This window comes from Monopterus albus, unplaced genomic scaffold (genome assembly GCF_001952655.1).
Source record: "Monopterus albus unplaced genomic scaffold, M_albus_1.0 scaffold70.1, whole genome shotgun sequence".
Taxonomy (NCBI): domain Eukaryota; kingdom Metazoa; phylum Chordata; class Actinopteri; order Synbranchiformes; family Synbranchidae; genus Monopterus; species Monopterus albus.
Genome location: NW_018127950.1, coordinates 968,199 through 993,621, shown reverse-complemented (window position 1 = coordinate 993,621; position 25,423 = coordinate 968,199). Strand labels below are relative to the sequence as shown.

Below are 25,423 nucleotides of genomic sequence, written 5' to 3'. Positions count from 1 at the left end.
ACACAGGCAGAGCAGTTTTATTGGAAAGCAATGTCCGAAATCTAGCAGTTAGTCGGAAACAAAGGAAGACGCAAGTGTCTATGTAGAAATTAAGAAAGGGTAGGTATTCCTCCCCTTTTAGGGCACTGTCCACAACCATTGGAGCAGTGAGGATGATTGGAGGACAGACGGACTGAAGGACCAATATCGGGAGAGTTAAGTTTAAACCATGGCTTCTCCCCCACAGTTTTTGACCAATCAGATAGTAACATCTTTTCATACAAATATTGTATACCGGCAAGTTGAGGTCAGTCTTTTCTGTTTTTCCTAAACAGTGAAGATCCATGTGCACATGCTTATTTTGATACGTTAATGCATAATAAATTTCACACTGTGAAATATCTTTATATTAGTCTTTTCTTTTCAATATAAAAGAACACGCCTCACATTTGCAACATTTATCAGATTGAATGAAGTGTATTAATATGTCCACAAACATTTCAGTATTATAAAAGCAAACTGCATTAGTAATAGTTAAACACTGTGAAAATTAGAGAATGAATCAAAGAGCTTTGTGGCAGTGTTTCAATTTCATTCAGTTAGATTTTGGCGGCACCAAACCATGTGAAGGTGATTTAGCTCATTAGTTTTTTCTCTGTGGCCGCATGTGTGCTGATCAGTGTAATGGCCTGATGTTGTTTTGGTGGGAATAAAACCCTCCATGCTCTTGACAATCCATGGCACATTTTTGGTTAGATGAGAATTTGGCAGAGAGCAGTGTTGACTCACCTAGCCCCAGCACCAGAGTGGACCACAAGTTGATGTTCAGCATCATGTGGTTGGCGCTCGTCTGGAAGCGAGCCCTCATGTGGTCCTGGGCCACACCAGTCAAACCATCCAGTGTCAGAGATACAAGCTGTGATGGCACCGCAAAACACATATACGAGCAATGACACAAATGTCATTGAAATATCATAGTTGCCATGACTACATGAGAGATGCAGACGAAAGGGGAAAAAACAAGACAAAACAAGTCAAATACAGGGAATATAAAGCCAGGTTAACTCACCAGCAGAGTTTCCCCAAACCCAAAAACGTGGTCGTCGGCCAAAGCTGAGACCTTGTTGGGGTTGTAGAGGAAGAGAGCCACACCACTCACAATCAGCAGTACACACAAGTACTTAGCGAATGGATACTTTTTCCTCAGTAATGTAACACCAAGGATCATCACTGGAACAACATGATAAATCATTTTAAGCTGTGCATACCATATATAACTGTGGTGTGCCCTAGTCCCACCCACGCCAGGCTTTCACCCCTGGGAGTGGAATATATGAATGGTGAAAAATCTCTTTGTGTGTATGCATTTGTGAATGCGTAACAAGGAATAACCAAACAATAAGTGGTGCAACATAATCTCCATGTACAAGCAAAACATATTTTAACCAGTCACATATGCTCTCAACTCCACAGATTTGCAAAGGCACATTTATCAAATTTTCCCTGAACAACAACCACAATTTTAGGTACTGTAAATGGTCTTATACTTGTACAGTGCTTTTTTTTATGCATTGCAGCACACTCAAAGCGCTTTCACACTATTTGGCCATTCACCCATCCGTACTCCCAAGCACACGCAGATTCGCACACTGGTGATATCACCGGGACCAACTGGGGGTGTTCAGCGTCTTGCTCAAGGACATGTGGACTGGAAAAGCAAGGAGACGACCCACTCTACCTCCTGACACACAGCCTCCCCCATCAGTTTGACAGCACAGTTAATCCTCAGATAATTATTTCTACTTACTATTTGCAATGAGTATGACATGGACTACATCTGATTAATACTTGATTGTTTTTACAAACTCAGTGCTCTCTTAGATTTTATACCAAACAGTATATTACCACAAATATTCAGGCACTGCAATACTGCATACACAAATGAATTGCCATGCTAGCCATAAGTCTCCTGTGTGCTGATATCATCTCTTTGATAAAACCACAGGTTTTGATATCCAGGTATCCAGATAATATGTAGGCAGAAACAGTAGGCTAACTAAAAGTGAGATTATCAGGTTTACCTGGTATGGGCTTGCAGGATTTCCCCAACACCTATCACAACAAAAACACAGCTTCAGGATACAACAGCACCAAACCTTGATGATGCACAAACTCCAGAAGGAATCATGATAACCAGGTAACTGTGCCCCATCTAAAAAGGTACAGACTCACCTGCGTGGGGTAGCTGACATACAGAAGGGCAGAGTTACTGGACACCATGGCCCCAAGGTAAGAGAGGGAACATAACCCATAGAGCCAGCTCTTGGTATGATCCAGCTTGGAGCCCTCAAAAAAATGGATCACTGATGATAATGAGAAGCATGTTTTTATTAAAATGCACCAACACAAATAGAATAAATGTATAACTACTGGAATATATTTTGAACTGTTTTAATAACTATAGTTTTGTGTTTTTCATGTGCAGCACATACTCACAGAGCTTAGCAAACAAAGCATTGATAATGCACTGGATGAAGACCAGCGTCCGGGCGAATCTGAACTTCTCCTTCTTGTCTCCTTGGCCATAATCACCTCGAGTGCTGGGAACAACAGAGAAACAGCATCAAATAACAGACACTGAATCAGAAACTGAAGTAACCTACTTGGCAGCAGCATGTGCAACAAACTGACAGCTTTCATGAGTTTCCAAGCTGTGACAAGGTTCTTCAATAAGAGTGGTCATGAAGCATTAAATTACAACTGGGTGGGTGGGGGTGTTATACGATTAAGAATTCTGGCTGCCTCCTTGCTGGCTTATTTGTGTCAATTAGCAACGGTAATTAGGAACTGCTCCATTCCAAAACTGGACTATTTACAGTGTTGTTTCCTTGTGGATATAGGCAAATTTGCATTACCGCATGGACATAATAGCACATTCTCTTTACTGAGGTGCTTTAGCTGCAGCTGTATCAAATTCATAGTACTGGATAAGGAAAACCGCATACTTTCAAGATACACTGTCGCTATGAAAGTCCGATTTTCAATTGAGTTTGGCAGCTGGACACAACACATATGGTTCAGGTTTCGAAGTTTAACATAAACCAGGTTGGTCACTAACCGTTACTTACATTGTCTCTTGCAGTATTCCGTAATAAAAGTAACACACAAAGACTCCGAGGAAGCAAATTATGAACCGTATCCGCATACTGTCCCATAGCGAGGCGGGCTTCCCTGCTCCCTTTCCCGTAGCCATGTCGTCCACCAGCCCAGGTAGTGTAACAGACACCGCTCCGCTCCCCGCGTCCTTCACACCGACGTCCAGCTCCACTATAGCCGATGTCACGAGCCCGGAAATGGTGCTCGCGTTTTCACGTTAGCTGTGGATTTGGCTTTAGCACCTGGAGGTTTTGCTGATAAATGTCTCCAAACCCCCTTGTGCACGGTAACTGTTATTTGCCAAAGCTGTCAGACAGTATCTTGAATTGACTGGAGCCGCACAGAAGTCAAATATCAAGTCATTTTGTAGCATCCTACTATAGCTCCTTTCTCCGGTAGTCCAAATATCCCCTCCGGAAAAGCTGTAATTCAGCAGAATCCCATATCCGCCGTTAAAACGGTACTATCGCTTAAGTACAGGTCGTGTAACTAAAGCCTATATTTAGAGTGAAAAGAGGCGGTTTCTTGAAATTTGGTTTTACGGAAGGACCCCCGTGGGTCACCAATCAAGCCTGAACATTTTCTACTAGGTTTAATAAAATGTATCTTGACTACAAACACATAGCGGCTCGTTTAAAGTTTTCCCGTTCCCAAACGCTAAAGATAGGCAACTTTGTCTTGTCAGTAATGGCTTTAATTGGTCGTGTTATGGGGAGTGGCAGTTGTAAAGTCAGCTATTTAAAATATTCGGTCCTTTTCTGGGGCTGTCGCGTGTCTTTTTGTCGTTTTAGGATGTGGATTATAGTTATTGGTCCATGTCAGGCAATAGAGAAACACTCACGGCCAATCACAAAAGAGCTTTGGGTAAAAAAGGGCAGTGCTTAGATTTAAAGACCACAAATCCACGTGTCAAATGTAGGCACAACAATAAGAAAAACATACAGACAGACAAACAAAGCAGTGGATGGAATGATAATAGAAAGTGTTCGAACCATTTTGAAAGCCTGGAAATTGTGGTTATTTTATTTCCTTTACAATAAGAAAGAACACACTAAACACTTTAAACTGTTATTAGCTTTAAAAGTAAGAAAGCTGTATATAATTAGGTCTGAGAAAACACAGCTGACAAAAATTATTCAGTAGCATCTGCTCATGCTATGAAGGTCATGTTTTTAATTGGTATTGCATAGGATCACTGAAAAACTAACAAAAACATAGTGAATTTGACTTCTATATCAAACAATACAATATACAATAAGGTACATGATATTGAAACATTACACTCGGTCCAGAGAGGCTGAGATTAAACAAAAACTCAATGTAACCCACTCAAATTCTTAAAAAAGTTGACAATACAATAGCTTGGTTCAGACAATCCCCATTGAAGGCAAGAAAGCTAATAAAATGTACATTTCTACTCATACACCACCAAAGTGTAAACAGAAATGCAAGTCAGTTTCTTTAGTGAATACAAAAACTGTGTGACCTGCCTCATAAGGATACAAAAATAGATATTTTCCTAGAAATACATCTGTAGAAAAGTAAGCCATCATAAACTATAGGTCAAAAATATTTGTCTTCAACCAACAGATTTAAGAACTTTCCAGATCAAACCCATAAAATATTTAGCTTTCTCTTGTTAGATATTTTTAGTCAGATCGATATTGGATAGATACTTTATGTATTAGAAATGTTTAGTGGAGATAGGATGTCTAGTTAGACTGTTAAATGCTTAGTCATGCTTATGAGTTTCTACAGGGTACATCTGGTCAAGGATAACTAGAGAGAAGAGTTGATGACTGTCAGCAGACAGGGTGTTTAATATTATTATTATGACGTGTATAACTGTAGCCTTAGCCATAATATGTTCTTATGTTTAAGTCACGACATGTTCTAGAAGTCTGTGAGAATGTTTTTAGCTACACACCACTTAATCAACAGACACACACACATGCACATTGATTTACTTCATGTTTTGACTATTGCTAGAGCCAGCTGCAAAGCTGGTAACAGAGACGTCCCGGTTGACGTTTCTGTGTAGTATGGGGCTAGCCCAACCGAGGGGATATAATGTACAGGCCTGGTGGGTTCAGGGTCTTTCATCTTACATCTGCCTGCGAGCAGTTTGGAGGTGCAAGATACCTGAGCGTGTAGTATTAATTTTACCTGTGATCCTTTGAATAAATCAGCACTGTTTTGAAGTTACTTGGACTGTCTTGTCTCTCAGAGTTAGCCATGGTAACAAGAGCCATAATCCTACACTCTCAAATTAAACTGAAACTTCATCTAAATTAATGCTTTGCTTGAATAGAAATCTAAAGAAAGGATAGTAAGACTATAATATGTGTCTTCTAAGTGCGAGGCTTTTTGACGGTAATCACTTATTTCGACTTGATGCACTGAAGTCTTTGTATAAACTGATGATACAATTAAAACAATATTCAGTTTTATTTTAAAAAAGACAAGAAAAAAAACAATGTTTAAAAAAAAAAGTCTGGTAGTTTAGCCCACAGTCCATAGGAGGAAGTATGAGGACAGTTAAAGTACTGATGAGGCAAACATCAGCTGAATCAAAGCATCCTTCAGGTTAAAAAATAATCAGGGTCAAAGTTATTCTAAAGACTGATAACAACAAATACCTACAATCACAAAGCCTCTTATTTTGATCACAGTGATCATGGCATGTTACAGCAGTGTTGCGTCAGGCAAGCAAAGGTATCTGCTGGAACACTTGCATGTAAAACACATCTAGTCTTTCCAGGTACTGGTAGTGCAGTGCGGGTTAGTCCTGAGAGGGGCTCTCATCTCAGATATTCACCTACTGCATGCCCAGGTGTCTGGTAGGAGAGGCTTGACCTGGGCAACCAGTGACAGGGGACACTGACAGGCCACGAAAAAGGAGGTCCATGGACGGTAGGAGGGGCTTCAGAAAACTGACAGGACAGAAAGCAGATCCTCCATGAGGGGTAAAATTGACTTTATTGGGGTCAGGGCAGGATGGCTGGAGGAGCGGCTCATCCTGACAAGCAGACCTTGAGGTAATGAAATGAAAAGAGATATGGGGTTAGTAGTATTTTTCAGACAAACTGCTGCAGCCAACAACTTTTTTATGTTCCCAAAGAGCTTTGATGATCTGATGCTCACTTTAATCTCTTACATAAGGGAGGTTTTGGTGGTGTCCTAATGTAAATTTTTTCTCTGTGGCTCCCCAGCAGCTTATTTTGACCATGATTATATGATCTGTGCATTATGTTTTGGTTCATAAAGTGATACTCACATTGCCTCATCGCACACTTGAACTCGCTCACATCCTTCTGGTGGCTCGCGCTGGAAGGAATAGGTTTTGTTTGGACGAGGAGAGGAGGAGCAGTGCTGGAAGAGGGGAGGATCCAGTGCAAATGAAGGAAGCAATGTCGACGGTGAGGGACACGGGGTCTCACACTCCACCAGCTCTGTACAAAGGGACAGAAATGTCCAAATATTCAGATATTTAAGTTTAGTACCTCAATGGATAGTTTGAGAGTACCTCACAAAAATGTAAAGCTGCCTAACCTGGCTCTCCCATGAGGCAGGGAGACTGTGATGGAGATAAAAGCTCTGAGTTCAGTGGACAAGGGGAACTTGAAGGTGACAGAAGTAATGGATCTAGAGGACAGGGGGACTGGGAAGGAGAGAGGAGAGAAGGATCCAGGGGCCCTGGGGAAGGTTCACTCTGAGAGCCACTGCTACATCTCTGGGCAGGGACAGGAGCCCTGTGGCCATCTGGGATATCCAAAATCTGTGATATTCAGGAGGAAACAAGTGAAGGGGTCAGACAAAGCAGCAGAAGAAACAAAAGCAAAGAGTTGCAAAAGATACTTTTTCTTCTGAAAGGTACAAGCAAGTAAGGTTAGGAGGAAGTAGTGAAGCAGTATACCCAACTTTTTATTTGCAAATTAATGTACAATAAAATTTTGAAAATTACACAGATAATTTAATTTAATTCAGTTCATTTTTTTCTTTGATCATGACAAAGCAGTTTCATGGCATGATAGAAAGCTTTATCATGTTGAGACAAACATCAGTTATTAGGTATTCATAACAAAACAAAACATGAAATATAACTACACACTCTCCAAGATGTCTGACATATATATCTTAATGACATAAACCCATAGTATAATGCACAATAGAAAGTATGAAATACATCAAATTTACATGACAAAGCTTTTTTTAAGGAAGAAATATTGTGTACATTTTTCTGTATTGGTTTAACTATTTTTTATGTTTAGAATTATTTCAATTAGTCCTAACCTCATCAGGTTTTTCAGACACAAACACCTCTTCCAGCTCCAAGTTCAGGCCTTCAACGCTACGCCGCAGTCGTGGGGCAAGTCTGTTCAGCGGCATCAAGGGCATCATCTGAGAAAATGCAGGTAAAATAGAGGCAAATTTAGAGTGTGTCTGTGATTGACTGTGTACTTAATTCTTCAATTGTGGTTTGGTGTTTGGTTGCACCCGTGACCCCATTTGGGAGTAAGCGGTTTAGAAAATGGATGGATGGATGTTTGGTTCAGTGGTACAGCATGATATTGTGGTATCAAATTGTCTGCAGTAACACAGGAGCTGGGATGACAGCCGTTCCTAAGAAAAGCACCAATGTTTTTTATATCCCTGTAACTAAGCTCTGCCTAGTCTGCCTGTGGAAGACCATCTGGGATTGGTAGTAATCACAAAAACTTTGTTCTCTCTGTGTTTAACTTGCATGTCCCCAAAGGATAAAGAGAAGCAGTCTACCTGACTGATGCCTGCTATGTGACCTAACGGCAGGGAGTGATTGGGGAGCTCGTATCCTGCTGACGGAGGGGCATGGCGGGAGCGCTTCTGCAACTGATGCTTCAGCTTGGCCACCTAAGGGCAGAGTGAAGAGAAAAGTGATTCAGGTGTCCCTACGATTCATTCTGAAAGAGAGAGGTTGCTCACTTTCCCCTCAAACACTTGCCTCCCTCAGGTGCTCTGCACTGCCCCATGATGCTGAGCGCTTGTGTCCTCCAACGCTTCTTCTGCCTTTGGTCTCCTCTGCCCAGGAACTTGGAGTCTAAAAAATATGGCAATGTAATGAATAAAGAGTACAGTGTTTCCTCTATCAAACGTTTGGCGGCTGTGATAGAAAGTTTTGTACAGAAATTCTGGCTGTCAGCAGGGTTGACCTTTGTGAGGATTCTTGTATTTACTGTTAAACCCAGGAAACTGCAATCAACACTACAGCTTGATTTCAACACATAAGTGGAGCTGCACAGCTGTCTTGCACACCTGCCCCACAACAACTGCACAGAGGAAGGCAATGAGAAAACCACAGTAAGTTGCAAAACATAAAAAAAAAACATCCAAACCACATCATTGTAAAAACTATAAATAGAGTGCCACTATCGGCACTCAACACCTCAGTGCACTTACACACACTTTGTCACGCATAGAGTACCTGTGTTATTCACAAAGTCACATAGTGGAGCGGGAAAAACAACTAAGACAAACAGCCACTTCTTCTTTTGTCAGTCACAACTCCATAGCGTAGTGGTTTCATTTATATGATCATACCGATTTCTTCACATTGACTCTTGATCTTCTACTGGCATGTGTCTGGTTGTTTGCTGCTGGTTGCTGGTTGGGAACAGACGACTGGGAGTTCATCATTGCCACGTGAAACCCAGGTCAACTTAATCTACAGGATCAGATACTCACAGTTGTGGTGCCTCTATGCTTCAAGTCAACTGCTTCACAGACGTGCAAACAATCTGATCCACTCACTGGCGTCTATGCCGTTCATAAGCCAGTCTCAGCTAACCTTACACACAGTCATTGAGCTCCCGCTGCCTGTAGAACGGCTACATCATGGCTCTCGTCCCCAAAATACAATCTGTTTTTTCGGTGTGGAAAACATACTGGTGCCATAACTGCCTGCAGAAAGACACAGACACCATCTTCCTCTCTGCCCAGTGGACTCATATGTGGCCCATCAGCTGGCTAAATGAATCGCAGCCTGAGTCAGTCAGACAGTGACATTGGTGTAAAATTACAGTTGCCGACCCCCCTCATCATACAACACCAAAACCCCCTCGCTCCCCATAACATGACCAGGGGGAGCATGGGACACAAGCCTATAAAAAGACTCCAAGGTAGCAGAGCATTTGGTCTGCATGGCTAATGTTTCCAGCTTGGACAGCTCATTAACATGTATTTAAAGCTATGGTATTTAACTTTTTTTCAAATATTTTTGTTGTAGTAATCTGCTCCAAAACTTGTCTTAATGTGGAGAGGTGCTGTTGAAGCCTCCTGTGACCCAGACTCATTGAACAGCACCAGTAGCAGTGCAGAGATATTAGCATCTAAAAGGTTTTGAGCGGGATTGACCTCTCTAACCAATCAGAGATTTTCAATTATTTCTGCTTGAGAAGTAAGTTTTGTTGCATTCTCATTTATTCTAATTTCCTATTGGCAAATATCTGAAGAACTGGGCAGAGTGTAGCAGATCATAGTAGAGCATAGTGGAGCAGAGTGGAGTGATTTGGAGTTTCATGCTAACACTACCTTGTTGTTTGATAAATGCCTTAAAGAACATGCTTGGCAATGTTTTCCAGCTGACTGATGTACTTATTGCTTCAGCAGATTGCAGACTATAGATTTGGAATAACACTATTATAGCCACACTTTGCACATATCTATAGATTTAAAGTTACAGAAATACATTTGTAATCTAATAATGTTAGGCTCTCTTGAAATGACAATTCGCATCAGTGAATTTCCTGCATCAGGGTTGAGAAAGTGCTGTGGGATGACTGATGATGAATGAAATAATCATCTGAAGTAATGCAGAGGCGCTGGGTGAGGCATGTGTACGTGTGATTGAAGAGAACGCTGGGGGGATGGGGTGTCTGTATAATGAGGTCAGAAGGGGTCTGTTCCTCACAATGGAGGCAAAGGGGGTTCTTCGGGTTTGAAATGTGTCAGGAGTGAAGATGAAGCTGCGGAGCTTAGTGATGTTAGTTGGGGCTTTGTGCACTAGTTAGGAATAGCTACAGTTTGGGGTGGGGGGGGTTAGCAGAAAACAACTATTTCCAGTTGGCTGCCTTCCACTCATACCGTCAAACTGGAACCACGAGACACCTGCAGAGCGAACATCAGATATCCTGCCATCTATTGAAATCCTTATCAAACAAGAGAAGTGCAGCACAGAAACATTTGGGTTCTGTTTTTTTTTTCTAAGCAGCTGATTTTATGGAAAGTTTAAATAACGGACTGGCATTTAACTTGGCCCACTTTCATTTGATTACAATAATTACAGATGATCTAACAGTGTCATGACATGCTGATATTTACCTGTGTGGCTTTGTCATTGGCACAGATAGCCGTTGTGCTCTCTGCCTCTTTGGGCCACTGTCCCTGCAGATAGGGTCCAACAATAGCATCCAAAGAAAGTGTTCTGCGGATGGTGGGTTTAGGTGGACGGGCTGCGGTTTTGTCAGCTTTTGGGAACAGACAGAAAACAGTGAGCATACTGTGGTTGTGTAAACCTGTAAAACTATTTCTGGCTTGCAGATGTTATTCAAACCTATGCCTGTGTGATCATGTTTGGCTTGTAGTACCACGGCAATGTGACATGTATGTGTACCAAAACTCTTGTTTTATTTTAGTATTAAAAAAAAGCTGTGATAGCTGTACACAAAATTACTCCCAGACCTCCTTGAGTCTGGAGTAATGTGAGTTGAAGTGTGTATTTCTGTGTGTGCATGTTGGCAGCACTTTTTAATCTGTGGCATGTGTGGACCGTGCCTTTAACCTGGAGCCAAGCCATCCAATTACACAGCATGTCAGTCACCACAGGGTACTAGTTTATCTACCACTAACCAAAAAACACACACACAGTATGCTGTCATCAGCCCAAGTTGCAGGGCAGACAGGGTGTATAAATAAACACCACTACATGTAGGAGTGACATTCATGGACACAGTTCATGAACAACACAGCCAAAGTAAAACAAAGAGGCATTTAAAGCTTTGTGCTGTGTCAGCATGAAGCATGCATCAGAGATCCCACAGGTTAGAATGTAAAGAGGTGGCTGAGTGTCCAAATAGCACTGTGAGAAGAGCCTTAGCTGGCCTTGTTGTTGCCTTACCTTTCTCATAGATGTTGGAACAATACTTTTTAGCTAAGTTAGCATAATAAGCAAGGCCTTTTCCTTTTAACTTCATTATGGTCACCATTAAAGACCTCGATTTTTCTAACCAGTTAGGTTATTATATAGCTGTTATAGCTGCATCTAAGTCATGATTAATCTAATTATGGAGTAGTCTGCTGATTCTTGTTGGCATGTAAGAATGGCCATCAGTTTCTCAGAGCTGTAGTTTTGTCCAGCCAGCTGCTTTTAATATGTTCCATTTATAATGATATAAAACAGATACAAGAAGCAAATCCTCAAACTGGGAAACGGAAGAGGCAAATGTTTGGCATATTTGCTTGAAAATAACTGTTGAAATACTTGATTATTTTTCTGCAGATAAAATAAACCACTATTCATTTTGGTTCTGCTTCCCTTTGTAAAATAATAAAGAGAAAGAGAATCAAAAGGAAAAGTCCAAAATCCACTATATTTAAGATCACCAAAACACCAAAAATATGACATCATTTTTAAGGCTGATAATGATGATACTGTGACACCAAACAAACGCCTGATCTCTGGACCACATGGAAGTGAATGCAAATGTAAACACCTCCTCCTAAGTGTGTATTTACCTGTCTTGGCCTCTCTGCAGAGCAGAGCTGAGCTCCTCTGGAGCTGGTATGGGACCGTGGCTCTGAGGGGCTGCAGGCTGGGGTTGCTGCACCCCTGAGGTGCTCCTCCACTTCTGCCCGACATCCCCCACTCTGCTCTCACGGCTAAGTTCCGCTTATGAAAACACACACACACGGTTTTGCTTTTCTTCTCTCCCGTTGCAGCTGTGCACGGCGCTGGTCTCTCTCTCTCTCTCGCTCTCTGTGCCCACATTTATTTCATTCAAAGTGATGATCCAAAACTGTGATCGGGCCTCTTGTCAGGCACCCCGTGTGAGCTTTCTTTTGTGATGAGGATCATGATTATTGTTGCTTCACAGCTTGAAGAGGTAAGCTTGGCAGTTAAATTAGTTGCGTAGCATCTTCCATCTCACAGTCTGAAGAGGACAGACTTGATCTTCTCTCACATTGCCACTTATATCCCTACTCTGCAAAATGACAACACAACAGTTCAACTTGTGCAACTATCTTGTGTAAAATATACTTCCAAGGGCAATCTGGTTGGTTGCTGCAGAATACTACTGAACACTTATTGGTCATAACAGCCATCTGTCTCCTAAAAGGCAAAGCCCCCTAAAAACTCCAAGTTCCCACCCACTCTGTTTAGGTTTGTCCTCCACTATGCAGGGCATGCCCCTTCTCCTCCTCCTTTTCAAAATCCACTTACAAACCCTGGGTCTATTCACTGCGAGTGTGTGTAACTGAGTGCATGTGTGTGGTAGCAAAGGTGTGGTTCAGGGCCCCCTAAAGGTCACTAAAATAGGCTCAAGTGGTCCAGGACAATTTTCAGTAATAATACATTTTAACAAAGGGCAGAGAGAAACCTGATCACCTTCCTCAAGCTGTCTTTAGTTGTAGCTATTACAAGCAAGTTATAACCTGTCAGAAGTGTTTCATGCAGTAACAAAAATAATCAAATATTGAGTCTATACAGCCTCCCAGCAAATCTTGCCCATTACTAAATGTTTGTGCTTAGTTCATAACACATATATGAGCTACGAGTCTTTAACCTGCTAAGAAGCAGCCACTGAGAACACTGCTTTAAGTAAAGTATCAAGTGTGATCAATGTTTCTTGTACTTCACACCAGGCTTCTTAAAACAATATTTTTCACTTGGGTTTATGACAATTACTGCAAAAATAAAAGTGAAAAGTACAAAGGCCTTAGTTTGATTAAGAGTTATTGATATGATTTAAAACATATTCTTCCTTGTGCAATGCAAATTGAGTGTTTTATAGACAAAATATTTTTTTAAGTCAAAAATGATTTTCCTCTACATTATCCATTAATAATTTGCGGCATTTTATAGCTGCTGTATATCTTACTTATTATTAGCCACAACCACAGTCACAAAATTAAACTGTGGCCAGTGGTGGAAGAGGTGCTCAGACTCTTAATACACCTAAATACACGTAAGAATACCACAGTGTAAAAAATGACTTAGTTACAAGTTAAAGTCCTGCATTCAAGATGTTAGGCTACTTAAGTAAAAATACAAAAGTATTAGCATCAAATATATATATTTTAAGTAAAAAAGTAAAAGTACTCATTATGCAGAATGGCACACTATATGAATGTATATCATATTATTGGATTATAATTATAGGTCACCTTTAATATTGCAGCTGGTAAAGGTGGAGCTAATTTTAAACATGTTATATAATTATAAATTGAATTACTGCTGGGTAGCTTGTGAATTTAGTAATTAGTTACTAATGTTATCAAATAAATGTAGTGGAGTAAAAAGTACAATATTTACCTCTAAAATGTAGTGAGGTCAAAGTATGAAGTAGCAGAAATTGGAAATACTAAAGTAAAATTGCACTTAAGTACAATACTTGAGTACTGCTCTGTGAAAGTGCAGCCATGTAAATGTCTGGACCACTTGCGGTTTGATTTAAATGTTATGGCTACAATCACTCAGTCAGTCTTTGGACCCGGAGGTATCATTTGTACAGTCCAACCCGGTCAAGTTGGTTAGAACAAAATTTATTGCACTTTTATAGCATAGCTACCCATGTTTTCCCCACAAGATCCTCTGTTTCTTCTTTAAAAAATGAGCATTCAGGACATTTAAGCATTATGCTACACCTTATGTTAAACCACAAGATGGAGCCAGAGCATGTGTCCCATCCTGCTGGCTGCTCAGTCCAGCATCGCTATTAACCCTCTCCTTTGGAACCAGTTTTAAAATCACGGCTTTCAGCACAGTCTTTCTGTGTCTCTGAAAGATTCTGACATTACTCTTCAGACAACAGTGTGTTCTGCAGAAACAGAGAAAAATTAATGGAAAAGGCATTTTATTGCAACACAAAACAAAAATAAAATCCAGTATATTTTACATGCCTAAAAAGAACACACAATGCTGTAATGGCTAAAATGAGATAAACGAACATATGTTGTATCTTAAGATTTGATAGACTCAATAAATAGCTGAACAGATTTAAACCCTGTTAACAGTTTGTGGTCAAGCAGGACTGACACACTCAAGTCACACTCATAAAACATTCTTCTTAATTCATCCTATAATCTATATGGATAACCTGGATCACTTATAATGATGATCACATCTTTCTTTGCAAGTGGCTGCATCCAAAGAGCTGCAAGTGCTGTTTTGGTTACATTTTGATAAGAGAATAAACAAAAAGGCCAAAGGCATACTAATATTGAGATAAGGAGCAAGGTGAAAAAACACTTAAAGGAAATGAATGGATGTTCTGGAAAAGATTTAACAGGAGTTTGCATGATCATGGACGAAAGGATCCACGACAGTACTAAGTGGCGGTGGGAGAGCAGTTGCAAAAAGTTGAGGAAATAAGGTGAGAAGAAGGGGAAGAACCAAAAGTGATGGATCCTTTCAGCTGTACAAAAATCCAGATCACATTATGACTTTCACGTCATATTCTCATGAAGCTGGGTGGATGGTGGGAGCAGGAGATTGGTCAGGTGGTTAGACATGGTCAACGCAGCATCACCAGGCAGACAGGCTGGGGGTTAAGTCTCCACTGTTGTGGGTCTGGAGCTCCTAGCTGGGAGAGAGAGCAGGGCTGGGTTCAGTGCTGATATTGACCAAACACTCGCTGGACTTGAGGCTGGCCAAGGACTTGGAGCTTGGTAATGAGGCCAGAGAGCCACACAGACCCAGCAGGGAAGGAGTGTTGTCTTTTCCTGCAATGACAAAACAGAGAAACCCCCCCCCAACAAAATTCAACTTATGATCATGCATAGTTCAAGCTGCCCACATGGAACACCACAAGAGGTATCAAGCCTGCCTTTGTATGAGTATGTAAGCACATGTGCATGGGCAGCTGTCACTGAAAGGCTCTTGTGGAATCGGGAAAAGAGTACAAATATATTCCTACTCAAGCAGAAATATGGTGATGTCACTAATGAGGTTTCCATACCGGAAGGTAAAGAGTAGATCATTTAAACAGACCCCGTAAAACTAGTACTTAGGAATAGTGTGCCATTGCCAAAAATGGCTAAATTCTCCAAAAGGAAGGCACAACAAAACAGGACTTAATAACAATACTCTGCAAATCCCTGCACATTTAAATCCTGAAAGAAACATTCCATGTTGCATGTAGTATCACTGAAAAGCATTATTACCCACTGAGGTCCAGGCAGCATCTCCGTTCTGGCTCCCATCAAGCTTCTGAGAGTCAGAGTTCAGACTCACTTCAGCAGAAAGCTGCTCCAAACTGTGGAAACTCCTCCTGGGCAGTGATCAAGATGCACATACTTAACCTGTTGCAATGCTCTGCACATTACTGGTATCAGCACTTAATTCAGTTGTGTGTTATTAACCCGTAGATTAATCTATGCAGTATAGCGTCAAAAAAGTATGGCTAAAAACAAAAATATAATATTAACACTGAACATGTACAGTAGGTTAACCTGCGGAAAAGCTTCACATCGCCTCGGCTGTTTGTGATGGTGGACCACTGGTTGACTAGCGGGGTGGAGAGGCCTTTAGCCAGATGGGAGGAATCACGGGGCATGAGGGCTGAGCTGCATACAGCACGAAGAACAAAATGATTCAAGGTTAAAAGAAAACAAAAAAACTTTAAATTTTAGTAAGCAAATATGTACCGAAACACAAAAGGTAGAAATAATATGTTGTGATATACATATATTATGAATGTCAGTGATCCACTTTTTTTTTTTTTTTTTTTTTTTTTTTTTTACACACCATGGTGTTGTTACAGCAATCAATAGCAGCCCCAGATCCACAAATTTCAAAATATAGTGTCAAACTCTTCAAAGTTCACAAGTGAAATCAGCTCAGTTGTTCTCACAGTTGTGCCTGCAGCTCCAGCACGATGGCCTCCAGCTCTTTCTTCTCCTGCTGGCCCTGGACCATCAGTTCCTCCACCTTGGCTCTCAGACGCTTGTTCTCTGTCTCCACATTCTTCAGCTGTGACTCCCGCAGGCGCACCAACTCCTCCAGGTAACCCTGTGCAACACACATACACAATTAGATCGGGATTTGTGTGTAGATGCCCATAGTACTGAACAAGAATATAAGCAGTGAAAACAAGGTTTTAGAAGTTGCTGAGAGTCACCTTCTGGGCATAGACAATCTTAAACCTTTGCTCCATCTTGCGACACTTGTTGCTCCAGCTCTCCTCATCGGTCACCAGAGGGATGTAGGGATGCTCTGGGACGCTCTCCTCGCTGTTACTGCTGTCCACGCTGCGGCGGTCCTCCTCATCACTCAGGTAGTCATAGCTACACAATCAGAGATGCAGGAGTGTCACTGCCGCATACAGACACACCCAGGCAGTGCTAGACTGGAATGACATGATTAGCTTAGTCTCACCTCTGAGTGAACTTCAGGTAGGGTGTGTAGTCAATCACAGCTGGGGATTTCCCATCTAGAGTCTCCCCCTTCAAACAAAAACTGCACAAAAGAACAAAATGAAACATACTTTTTATGGCAGTACCTTCACTTACATAGCTGATACAAAAATGCATTAAACATGAGAAAGCACCTATACATCTTGTATTATTCATGAATACCTACTACTGTAGTTATTTAATGCACTATAGGAGTTAGGACCCCACATAGGGTCACAAGAGATGACTCAAACAAATATATTATTAAGAATTAATTCACCAAATTATAAAGAAGGTCCCGGGACTGAGCCCGGGTCGACACGAGGCCTTTTTGTGTGGAGTTTGCATGTTCTCCCTGTGCCTGCGTGGGTTCTCTCCGGGTACTCCGGCTTCCTCCCACAGTCCAAAGACATGCAGCTTAGGTTGACTGGTGACTCTAAATTGCCCGTAGAAGTGAGTGTGAGTGTGTTTGGATGTATGTCTACATGTCAGCCCTGTAACGGACTGGCGATCAGTACAGGGTGGACCCCGCCTCTCGCCCAGTGTCAGCTGGGATTGCCTGCAACCTTCGTCAGAATAAGCGGTATGGATACTGGATGGATGGTTACCAAACTGTATCATTATAATCTCTATTTAAATCCATCTGTATCTCTAAAAGTGAATATGCCTCATTCAAAATCTTGAACATTCCTGAATACTGAGCCCCCAAACAGTGTAACAGCTCAGAAAATTTCACGAGACCAAAAGTCATCAGATTTAAATAGCTCACAAATATATACCATATAACTGTAGTGATTTTAAAATAAACTGAGGTGTACTGGTGTGTGCACTTGTATAGCTACTGGAACTTTCTGCTGTGTATGTCTTCACCTGAAATCAATGGCACTCAGTCCAATCAGCATGCCAGTCAAGACTGTTGCCTCTTCTCTCAGCATGATGGCTCCATCATCATAGAACCTCCTGTCAGATGAAGAGATGACCATCATCTCTGACCTTATAATACTCACACAACAGCAATTCTACCCACAGCCAATCAATGAGTGTCCTTACAGTATATCTGATGTTCTAAACATCTGTAAGCAGACATGTATTTCCTCTGGTGGAGTTTCACTAGAAAATGTTTGGCTAGAAAAGCAGTTATTAGGATGAGTAAATTTGCCATAGCACACTCACTTAGAATCAAAAATGTGTCTAAAAAGTTTACATTTGTGGATTGTCCCTTTAAATCATTAGTCTAACCTGGTTGTTCTTGTGTCCCTCAGAGCAGTGGACACATATTCAGACAGACGTTTCTCCATCAGCGCCACTCGAATCCATGCACGCCCCTGTAGGATAACAAAAAGTGAGTAGGAGCAGACCAGACCCCCACCCACACACACAATGACCAGCACACAGATAGCCTTGCCTTGGCTCGTGACGTGCTGATGTTCTCTATGTTTTCAATGCTGCCGATGCAGTTGTTCTGCACCTTGCTGCATGCCAGCCGGATATATTCCCAGAAACTGCGCTGGCCGTCTGAGCTGAACCAGCTTCCTGAACCTAGCCCAAGATTTAAACACAGCAATGAATCATTTCTGCGCTGACAGCAGCCCACATTGTCAGCACATAACCACAGGAACAGTACAAGCAGCTGTACACTCATACATGTTTTTGGCCTTAAGATAATACCATCATTTTACTTCCATTGTTAAGGTGTAGATTATGTTATGCAGCTGATTTCTATTCTATCTACTTAAGGCCATATTAGCTGATCGGTCCACCTTTTCCTGTGCTTTATGTTACCTGCAGTGTTACCTTTGAAGCGGTGACTGAGAATGTGTTCCAAAATGGCGGCAAAGTTAATAAACTCCTCGGATGAATCATCTATGGGCTCTGCTGTGTACTTTTCCAGAAGGGTTTTTACAGAGAATCTGAAATAGAAGCACACAGAGAGAGGAGGAAAAAATGCAATAGAAAAAAGAAATCTACTTTGCATGTCTAAAGTCTTTGAGCTTTCAGTTGGGTGCATGCTGCAGTGCAGCCGTGTACTGTACCCAAGCAAACAAATGTACTACTGTATCTGAACCCTGCAACAACAGCAGGGAGGAGAGTTTTTTTCCTTTTATTTGGAACTATGCCATCTTATCATACTGAGGTCACCCCGATTGTCTTGTGTACTGCACAATGTACCCCTTCACTGCTTTGGCAGTGTTATCATGAAAACAACACAATTAATCCCCTGTCTTTTCAGCCTTTGTGCATGCTGTGCTTCCAGGTCCTTTTGGGTCGTGTCTCTCTCTGAGGGACTGGCATTAAAGAATGGTCAAATAACTCCCTCCCCTTCATCTATACATGGTGGTCTGATCTATTTAGGGCAGCTGGCGCTGTAGCTTTAGTTCAGCTTTTGACCTCAAAGGCTCACCCAGCTGCGCAACAGGGAAGCAGATATGCAGCTTGCATGTTAGGAGCCAGCATTCAGGCACGGGCTAACTGCCTCCACTTCAATGGGCAACACTAGCATCACCGAGGGCAAGACTGCCCTGGCAGTGGGAAGCACCTCCATAGCCAGGGGAAAGACTACTGTCTCCTTAGGAAACTCCTCCATCTTCAGGGGAGTGACCACCACCTCCATGGGAGACTCCACCATCCAAAGGCAAAAGACGACTGTGGCTCTGGGACGGGCCAGCTTCACCCGTGGAACCACAACCACCTCCTTCCGCAAAGCCTTGACATCCAAGCGCAGGAACACCTAGATGGAAGGGACCCCTGAAACCAGGGCTAAGACACCCAAAGCAGCCAAGAAGTCCAAAAATGACTCTAACAATGAGTGGAAAGCCACATTCTCATCAAGCAAGACCTCCTTCACCAAAGGCAGGGCTTTGATCCTGAGGACTAAGTACGCCATCTCCTGGGGTAAATCCTCAATCTCCTGGAGCAGAACCACCACAACTCTGGGCAACACCGGCATATCAGTGGGGAAAACCTCTGTTACAAGGGGGGAGACCACGAGCTCTCTCACCACTCTGACCTTCACCCATGGAACCAAGTCTGTGTCTGTGGTCAAAACCACCCTCATCAGGGGCAAAGAAACACACAGCAACGTCTACTGGGATTTTCACACATGAATCCTGCACATACTTAAAAGCCCAAGGATAAGTCTATCTGGTCTGGTTTTAGCAGGTCAGTATTATTAACAGTAGATAAAAAAAGATCTGCTATGTTTGTAATCAGTGTGTGTCAGGAGTTCTAGATCGATGTGCCATTGAGTTATTCATGCATAACCTATTTACACAAAGTACAAGAACCAATTCCCAAATAAAAGAGTGCTAAGTGAGTTGCAGTTCTAATGGGTTTGCAATCAAGAGTGAGATTTTCCAAAGCAATGCTGAGCGTGTTATGCAAATGTGACAGTGAGGAGATGATGGTTACAATGTGTCAGCTTGGCAGGGAGGGGAATTGTGAAACAGTCATGTGTGATGTGTGTAGAGAGATGCAAGTGCATCTGTGTACTTTTCATCTGCACCTATTCTCCTGTATTCTATGCATGTACAGCCATCAGCCTGTCTACATATCTGGTATAAATGTGGCATCTTTGCAATAGGTTGATATTCTGAAGTCTCTGCATTTCCATAACTATGCTGCCGTATGTTTCACAGCAAACCCAGTTTCTGAACTAGAAAACTGTACAAGTTGGTTGATATAACGGTGCTCATAAAATTAACATGTCTAAACACTGCTTGGTTTGATTGGTTTGTATGTAGAGCAAACTTTTTATGGGGTAGTCTTGCAAAAAGTTCAGCCAGGACACAAATGGATACTCAGAACCAAATGAAGGGACCACGCCCATATTTCAAATGGAGGAACAACTCAAATACAGGAGAGGTGCAATCAAAACCTGTAGTACCTGTGGAGAACATGAACACATTTATCCGTTCTCTTCACAAATCTGACACTGTGCGGCTCATTTCACATAAGGTATATACAGTCAGAGGGAATGCCTTAAAATCAGAGGCTATACGGAACAATGGCTCAGAAGAAAGTGATGTCACTGCAGATTGTCCCCTTTGCAACAATGTGTCCTTCAACCGTCTGGTGTCGTCGTGGCGATGGGACAATCACTCCACTGTCCCCCCCTGCCTGCCTCTGTCCATTCACAGGGACCCATGGGTGGTATGTGGCCTTCCAGAGCCCACGTCGACCAGCTCAACGAAGGCATTATGTGACACGGGGGTCGTGCTATCCATGCTTAGCATTCTGGTCTTCTCTGGATTGTAGCTCTTGTTACTATTATCCCCGGGTGCTTGCAGAACAGGTTGTGCCGCATGAGTGTGCGATGCTTTGCGCTGAGTGAGCCCCGAACCCTGCTGTCAAATCTGGGTGAGAAAGACAAGCCTCTCCTCAATGGGCAACACCAGCTTCTCCGAGGGCAAGACGGCCTTAACCCTGGGCAACACCACCATAAAGAGGGGGAAGAGCAAGCTTGCCATGGGGAATTCCTCCATCACAAGGGGCAGGAGCACGACAACTCTGGGGTCCTCTACCATTACCAGTGGAAAGACCAAGATCGCCCTAGGCAGTGCCTACTTCAGCAGAGGCACCACTACCACCTCCTTTCGGAAAGCCATACTCCCCAAACGCAAAACACTCTAGATGAGAGGGGAGTGTGTTGTAGCACGGGGGGACTGGGGCAAAATGTCACAAGAAAACAGCACCATCACAGAGAACATACGGGCGACACTACAACAGCTGCACAAGGTGTAGTCCAACTCACAAGGAAATCTGGATTAAATTTACTTTTGGAGCTTTGACTTGTTTTGGTTATGCCGGATTTATCAAGGAAACAGGTCAGTGGCATCTAAATTCTGTCTCAGTGTTTTCTGTCAAAGACACAAGTAGGTCAGTCAGGTTTCAAGGTATAACAGAGCTCCAGAGTGTTAAGTAGTGTTCCTGTAAATATGTGCTCTACTCCACTTTGACCCAAAAACTCCAATACTGAGACACAGGATCACTGATATTGTGTGTTGGGGCAAGGACTCACAATCACTTTCATATTTAAGCTCCTCAAAGAGATCATCTTAACACCACAGCCACTCCTTGTAGTTTGGAATCCCATCTGACAAGCTTTGTAGAAACTTTTACTATTCTGTCTAAAGCTAAAAAAATATAGTCCAAACTGGTCAAATGTTTTGTTTTGTGCAGACTTCCACTAACAGCAGATTGTATAAAATCAAACAGTTGCTCATTATGGAATGTGCTGCGCTATTAGAAAACCAAGTGCCCCCCGTGCTTCCCAGAGACCAGTATGGGAACCAGCGATTAGTGGCTACCTGTTTGTTGATGTGACAGCATTTAAAATCACAACAGAATAACGTCAGCTCTTCAGAGAGGCCTCTCTAGCCTGCTCAAGTGGCACTGCTGTCTCAAAAGGCACATTACAGCAGATTGTAAATGAACTGATCTAAGGGGGGGAATCGTTGGCGTGCCTCAGATGTAAATGGATGGAGTTGAACAGCAACATGCTCTTGGTACGATTTGACACTGAAAAACAACTGCAGGGCATCCTGACAAGCTTCTTTTGTGCCTCCCTCTCACTCAGCCTGGATGGATGCCAAGCCCACTCTCAGCTCTTTAAATGGCCTTTTGTTCTCCTTTCTCACCCCTCTACTGTACTTCCACAGGCAACCCCAGCCTGGATAACCAAAACTGCATTTTAAAGCAGTGGCACCTAACGTAAACACACCATGCGCCCCACTAATTCTCTCAGCTTTCATTTTTTTCTTTTTTTCCTCTCTCCTCATAAACATTTCCCTGACTCGTCTTTCTCTTCGTGTTTCTGTCTCTCTTCAGTCTTGGCATAACCAGCAGGATCAGATGACACAGGCAGACTCCTCACTGGCTGCAGCACTGTCCTGTGTTTACCATCCTCAACTGTCGGGGGAGATGTCCTGTCTTGCACTGGAGCAGCACAAACAGCCAAGAGAAAGAATGCCTTGTGCTCTGATGAATAGAATCATAATATGGGCTGAATTCAAATTGAATAAAAAAAAAAAAAAAAGTAAACATGTGACTACAGCAGGGTGTGTCTCTCACTCACCCGTCCCCTCTGTGAATGAGCGTCCAGGCAAAGTGTTTCATGGTCAGAGGAGGTGTAGAGAGATCAGGGTGCACAATGGACAGTAAAGGTGTTGGGCCGATAAGCACTGAGAGCGTAAATCAGATGTGTGAACTTAAGAGGGGACTAAACTGAAGAATATCAAGGGGGTCCGAGTGAAATTGGTGGTGAGAGAGTAGGCTGATCTGCTGATGAGAGAAGCCCACATGTTTAGACAAACCTGGAAAAATTCTGCTGTAATTCTTCATACTTGACAGTGTCTTTAAAAGTAAATGTTCCTTCATAAATCAAGGAAAATGCAAAAGAAGGCTGCATCAAAAAGGAAACAGAAATCGGTGTTATTCCAGACATGCAGGCTCAAAGATTTGTTGACATTTCTTATTATTTCTTAAAAATTGCACTGACAGAGGTGAAAAGTGGCACAAAATTATGCAACTGTCACTCTTCACTATTGCTCAGAAAAAAAAACAGAGCTACCCACTTGCAGAAGCACGTCCAAGAGATGTGAAGATGTATTTGTGTTTACTAGAGCACACAACATTTTATTCTCTCCTCTCATGCCAGCCAAGATGCCCCACCTCTTCACCCTCCCTCCCTGTTGTTATTGTGTCCAAGAGGCATCTGAAAGAATGGCCCTTTACATCTGACCAGTCAAGTCTCACCCATCTTATCTATGTTTTCTTAGGTCCACCGTGTCCACAGCATCATGTTCCTCCAGTCACGGACCACGGAGGGACAGCTCTTAGCCAGACTAAAGCAACAACACAGTACATTTTAAACATTACACACAAGACAATTTGCTTCCCTGCTGATCTCATTTTATCAAATTGAGCTCAGATGGACAAGGTTAATGTGGAGTTGCATTAAAATTCCCCCTGGCTGCAGAAAGGCTCAGACTTGTTAATATAAAACCTGTTGCTAGTGGCAACAGCACAGAAATATAGAGATATGGCCAAGATGACACTGCTGTCACTGTGGACAGGATTTATATCACCAAATCTCTTCATAGCCATTAAAACTAAATTCCCCTTTTTTATGCTGTGAGGTTAAAAAAAACAAACATTGCAACTGTTTTTCATGTGTTAACTTCAGTCTGAAAGATGACAGGATGAGAACATTTTACAAGATCTGAGCTGTCAGATAAACTCAGAAAACTTATTTTGAAGTTGCAAGGTTTTTACCTGACAGCAGAATCTGTTTTTTCACATTATTTTTATTTACAGATGGCCTTATTGTAATGCCTCTGTGTCCCTGACACAGACCTCATGCAAAAACTGTTCCATGTGGTGGTGCACAAATTTGATCAAGTTTTCCTTTGTTTCACACAATTGTTGCTTGAACATATGTGTCTCTAATTCAGATGAGTTCAATTGGTTGAGTGTGACCCAGAAAAAAGGCACCGAAACACTGAGTATACATTAAGAAAGTGTCCGTGCCTGCTACTAGTGACCCACATTACCCCAGGTCAAGTAAAATACACTTTTAAACAGGATTGTGATGCCAGTTTGTCTTTGTTATGACCCTCTGGTGACAGACATTAGACAGGAACATTAGATAACAACACACAAATGTCTTTACCCCCACAAATGAAAAGAAAGTAACTTTTCTGAAATCCCACAAAACTTTAAATGAAACTGTTGGGAACTGAAAATCTTAATCTCTGTGTGTGCTGATTGTATGTTAAACATGTATGAAGAAAAAAAATCATAAGTTATATATAGCCTATACAAATATATACACACGTATTGGAGGGAAGTAAAGGCTTGGCTTGGTGTACTAATCAAGCACTAACGTCGGCTTAGCTACAGTAGCCAGGCAGAAATTTAAGCTGTGAAAGTAGCTGTGTCTCATTCAGCACAAAAGAACCTGGATCCTGTGCCCTGCACCAATGTGACACCCAGCCTGCTTTGATGCACAGCGAGAGGGCCGCCGCTGAGTCGGAATCTCTCTCCAGTAAGACTGCACGATCACACAACAACGACTGACCACTTCTATCAACTCTGACCAGAACAGCATCGAGAAGAACACAGCGCGAACAGGTCAAAAGCATTACAAATGAGGAGAAGCAGATCTAGCAGTGACTCAGACACGCCTGGAAGAAAATGCCCTCTGAGTGAGCCTAATCATTGTCATGGTGTTCATTAGAAAACAGGAAGGAAGAATTACTGACGGAAAGCTGTTTGTGAGATTTATTTCTGTCTTGTCCGGTGTGTTTGTCATTAAAATTCTTTAGTGATTAAATCAGTCTCAGTCAAAACAAAAACAACTTAGTTTTTATGCCCTGGCTAATTTTCCTCTGTGTTGAGAGTCCATTGTGAAAACTTTTCTTTTATTTCATCGCATGCTCTGTGTGGTGTTGTGTGCTCTGCTTCACTCTCTGTGTCACTATATAGAACGGACCTTGGACAGAGATGCATTGGAATAAAAATGCTTGATTGTGTGTCAAATTTAGAGTATGAGCAGTCTTTTCTAGGTTTTCTGGGGGGGGGGTGAATTATTCATTTTTATTAAACACCATGAACATTTACTATGAACAAAGACAGTGACAAT

At 42.1% G+C, this 25,423-nt stretch overlaps 3 protein-coding genes and 1 long non-coding RNA gene across 8 annotated transcripts in view; 1 reads left to right on the top strand and 3 right to left on the bottom strand.

Annotated features, from left to right (window-relative positions):
• Window positions 1-3,862, bottom strand: part of slc35b1 (solute carrier family 35 member B1) — a 20,390-nt gene extending 16,528 nt beyond the window's left edge. The window contains exons 1-6 of the mRNA XM_020605433.1: window positions 3,108-3,862; window positions 2,476-2,579; window positions 2,212-2,342; window positions 2,061-2,091; window positions 1,049-1,209; window positions 769-895 (exon numbers count right to left, since the gene is read on the bottom strand). Of these exons, the coding sequence (XP_020461089.1) occupies window positions 769-895; window positions 1,049-1,209; window positions 2,061-2,091; window positions 2,212-2,342; window positions 2,476-2,579; window positions 3,108-3,232 (679 nt within the window). The 5' untranslated portion in view covers window positions 3,233-3,862. The remainder of the gene's footprint in view (window positions 1-768; window positions 896-1,048; window positions 1,210-2,060; window positions 2,092-2,211; window positions 2,343-2,475; window positions 2,580-3,107) is intronic.
• Window positions 3,863-5,575: 1,713 nt separating this feature from the next.
• Window positions 5,576-12,303, bottom strand: fam117aa (family with sequence similarity 117 member Aa). The gene is made up of 8 exons (XM_020605447.1): window positions 11,905-12,303; window positions 10,492-10,637; window positions 8,117-8,212; window positions 7,912-8,025; window positions 7,429-7,536; window positions 6,688-6,913; window positions 6,413-6,587; window positions 5,576-6,167 (listed from the first exon to the last, which is right to left on the bottom strand). Exons 1-8 carry the CDS (start codon window positions 12,155-12,157, stop codon window positions 5,954-5,956), a joined length of 1,332 nt encoding a protein of 443 aa, XP_020461103.1. The 5' UTR covers window positions 12,158-12,303; the 3' UTR covers window positions 5,576-5,953.
• A 1,681-nt stretch (window positions 12,304-13,984) lies between these two features.
• rundc3aa (RUN domain containing 3Aa) overlaps window positions 13,985-25,423 on the bottom strand; it is a 13,703-nt gene continuing 2,264 nt past the window's right edge. The window contains exons 2-11 of one of the 4 annotated variants that reach the window (XM_020605456.1): window positions 18,565-18,692; window positions 18,188-18,321; window positions 18,022-18,107; window positions 17,653-17,742; window positions 16,766-16,846; window positions 16,509-16,674; window positions 16,242-16,399; window positions 15,841-15,954; window positions 15,557-15,659; window positions 13,985-15,111 (exon numbers count right to left, since the gene is read on the bottom strand). In XM_020605456.1, the coding sequence (XP_020461112.1) occupies window positions 14,938-15,111; window positions 15,557-15,659; window positions 15,841-15,954; window positions 16,242-16,399; window positions 16,509-16,674; window positions 16,766-16,846; window positions 17,653-17,742; window positions 18,022-18,107; window positions 18,188-18,321; window positions 18,565-18,692 (1,234 nt within the window). In that variant the 3' untranslated portion in view covers window positions 13,985-14,937. Of the gene's footprint in view, window positions 15,112-15,552; window positions 15,660-15,840; window positions 15,955-16,241; window positions 16,400-16,508; window positions 16,675-16,765; window positions 16,847-17,652; window positions 17,743-18,021; window positions 18,108-18,187; window positions 18,322-18,564; window positions 18,693-25,423 lie in introns of all 4 variants that reach the window. The other 3 variants (XM_020605458.1, XM_020605457.1, XM_020605459.1) reach the window with 3 other exon arrangements.
• Window positions 19,518-23,929, top strand: LOC109963151 (uncharacterized). 2 transcript variants are annotated; one of them, XR_002275360.1, is made up of 2 exons: window positions 19,518-19,941; window positions 22,609-23,929. It is a non-coding gene; the product is annotated as an uncharacterized LOC109963151 (long non-coding RNA). The 2 variants fall into 2 exon arrangements; XR_002275361.1 differs by lacking the exon at window positions 19,518-19,941 and adding an exon at window positions 21,409-21,605.

What these genes read in the sequence shown, in the direction of transcription:
- fam117aa (XM_020605447.1), bottom strand. Translation starts at nt 12,157, where the DNA reads ATGTGGGCACAGAGAGCGAGAGAGAGAGAGAGACCAGCGCCGTGCACA. An exon ending in TGTCTGAAAAACCTGATGAG is followed by an intron (nt 6,914 to 7,428) that starts GTTAGGACTAAT and finishes TGAATATCACAG; the next exon opens with ATTTTGGATATCCCAGATGG. An exon ending in CTGCCTCATGGGAGAGCCAG is followed by an intron (nt 6,588 to 6,687) that starts GTTAGGCAGCTT and finishes CCCTTTGTACAG; the next exon opens with AGCTGGTGGAGTGTGAGACC.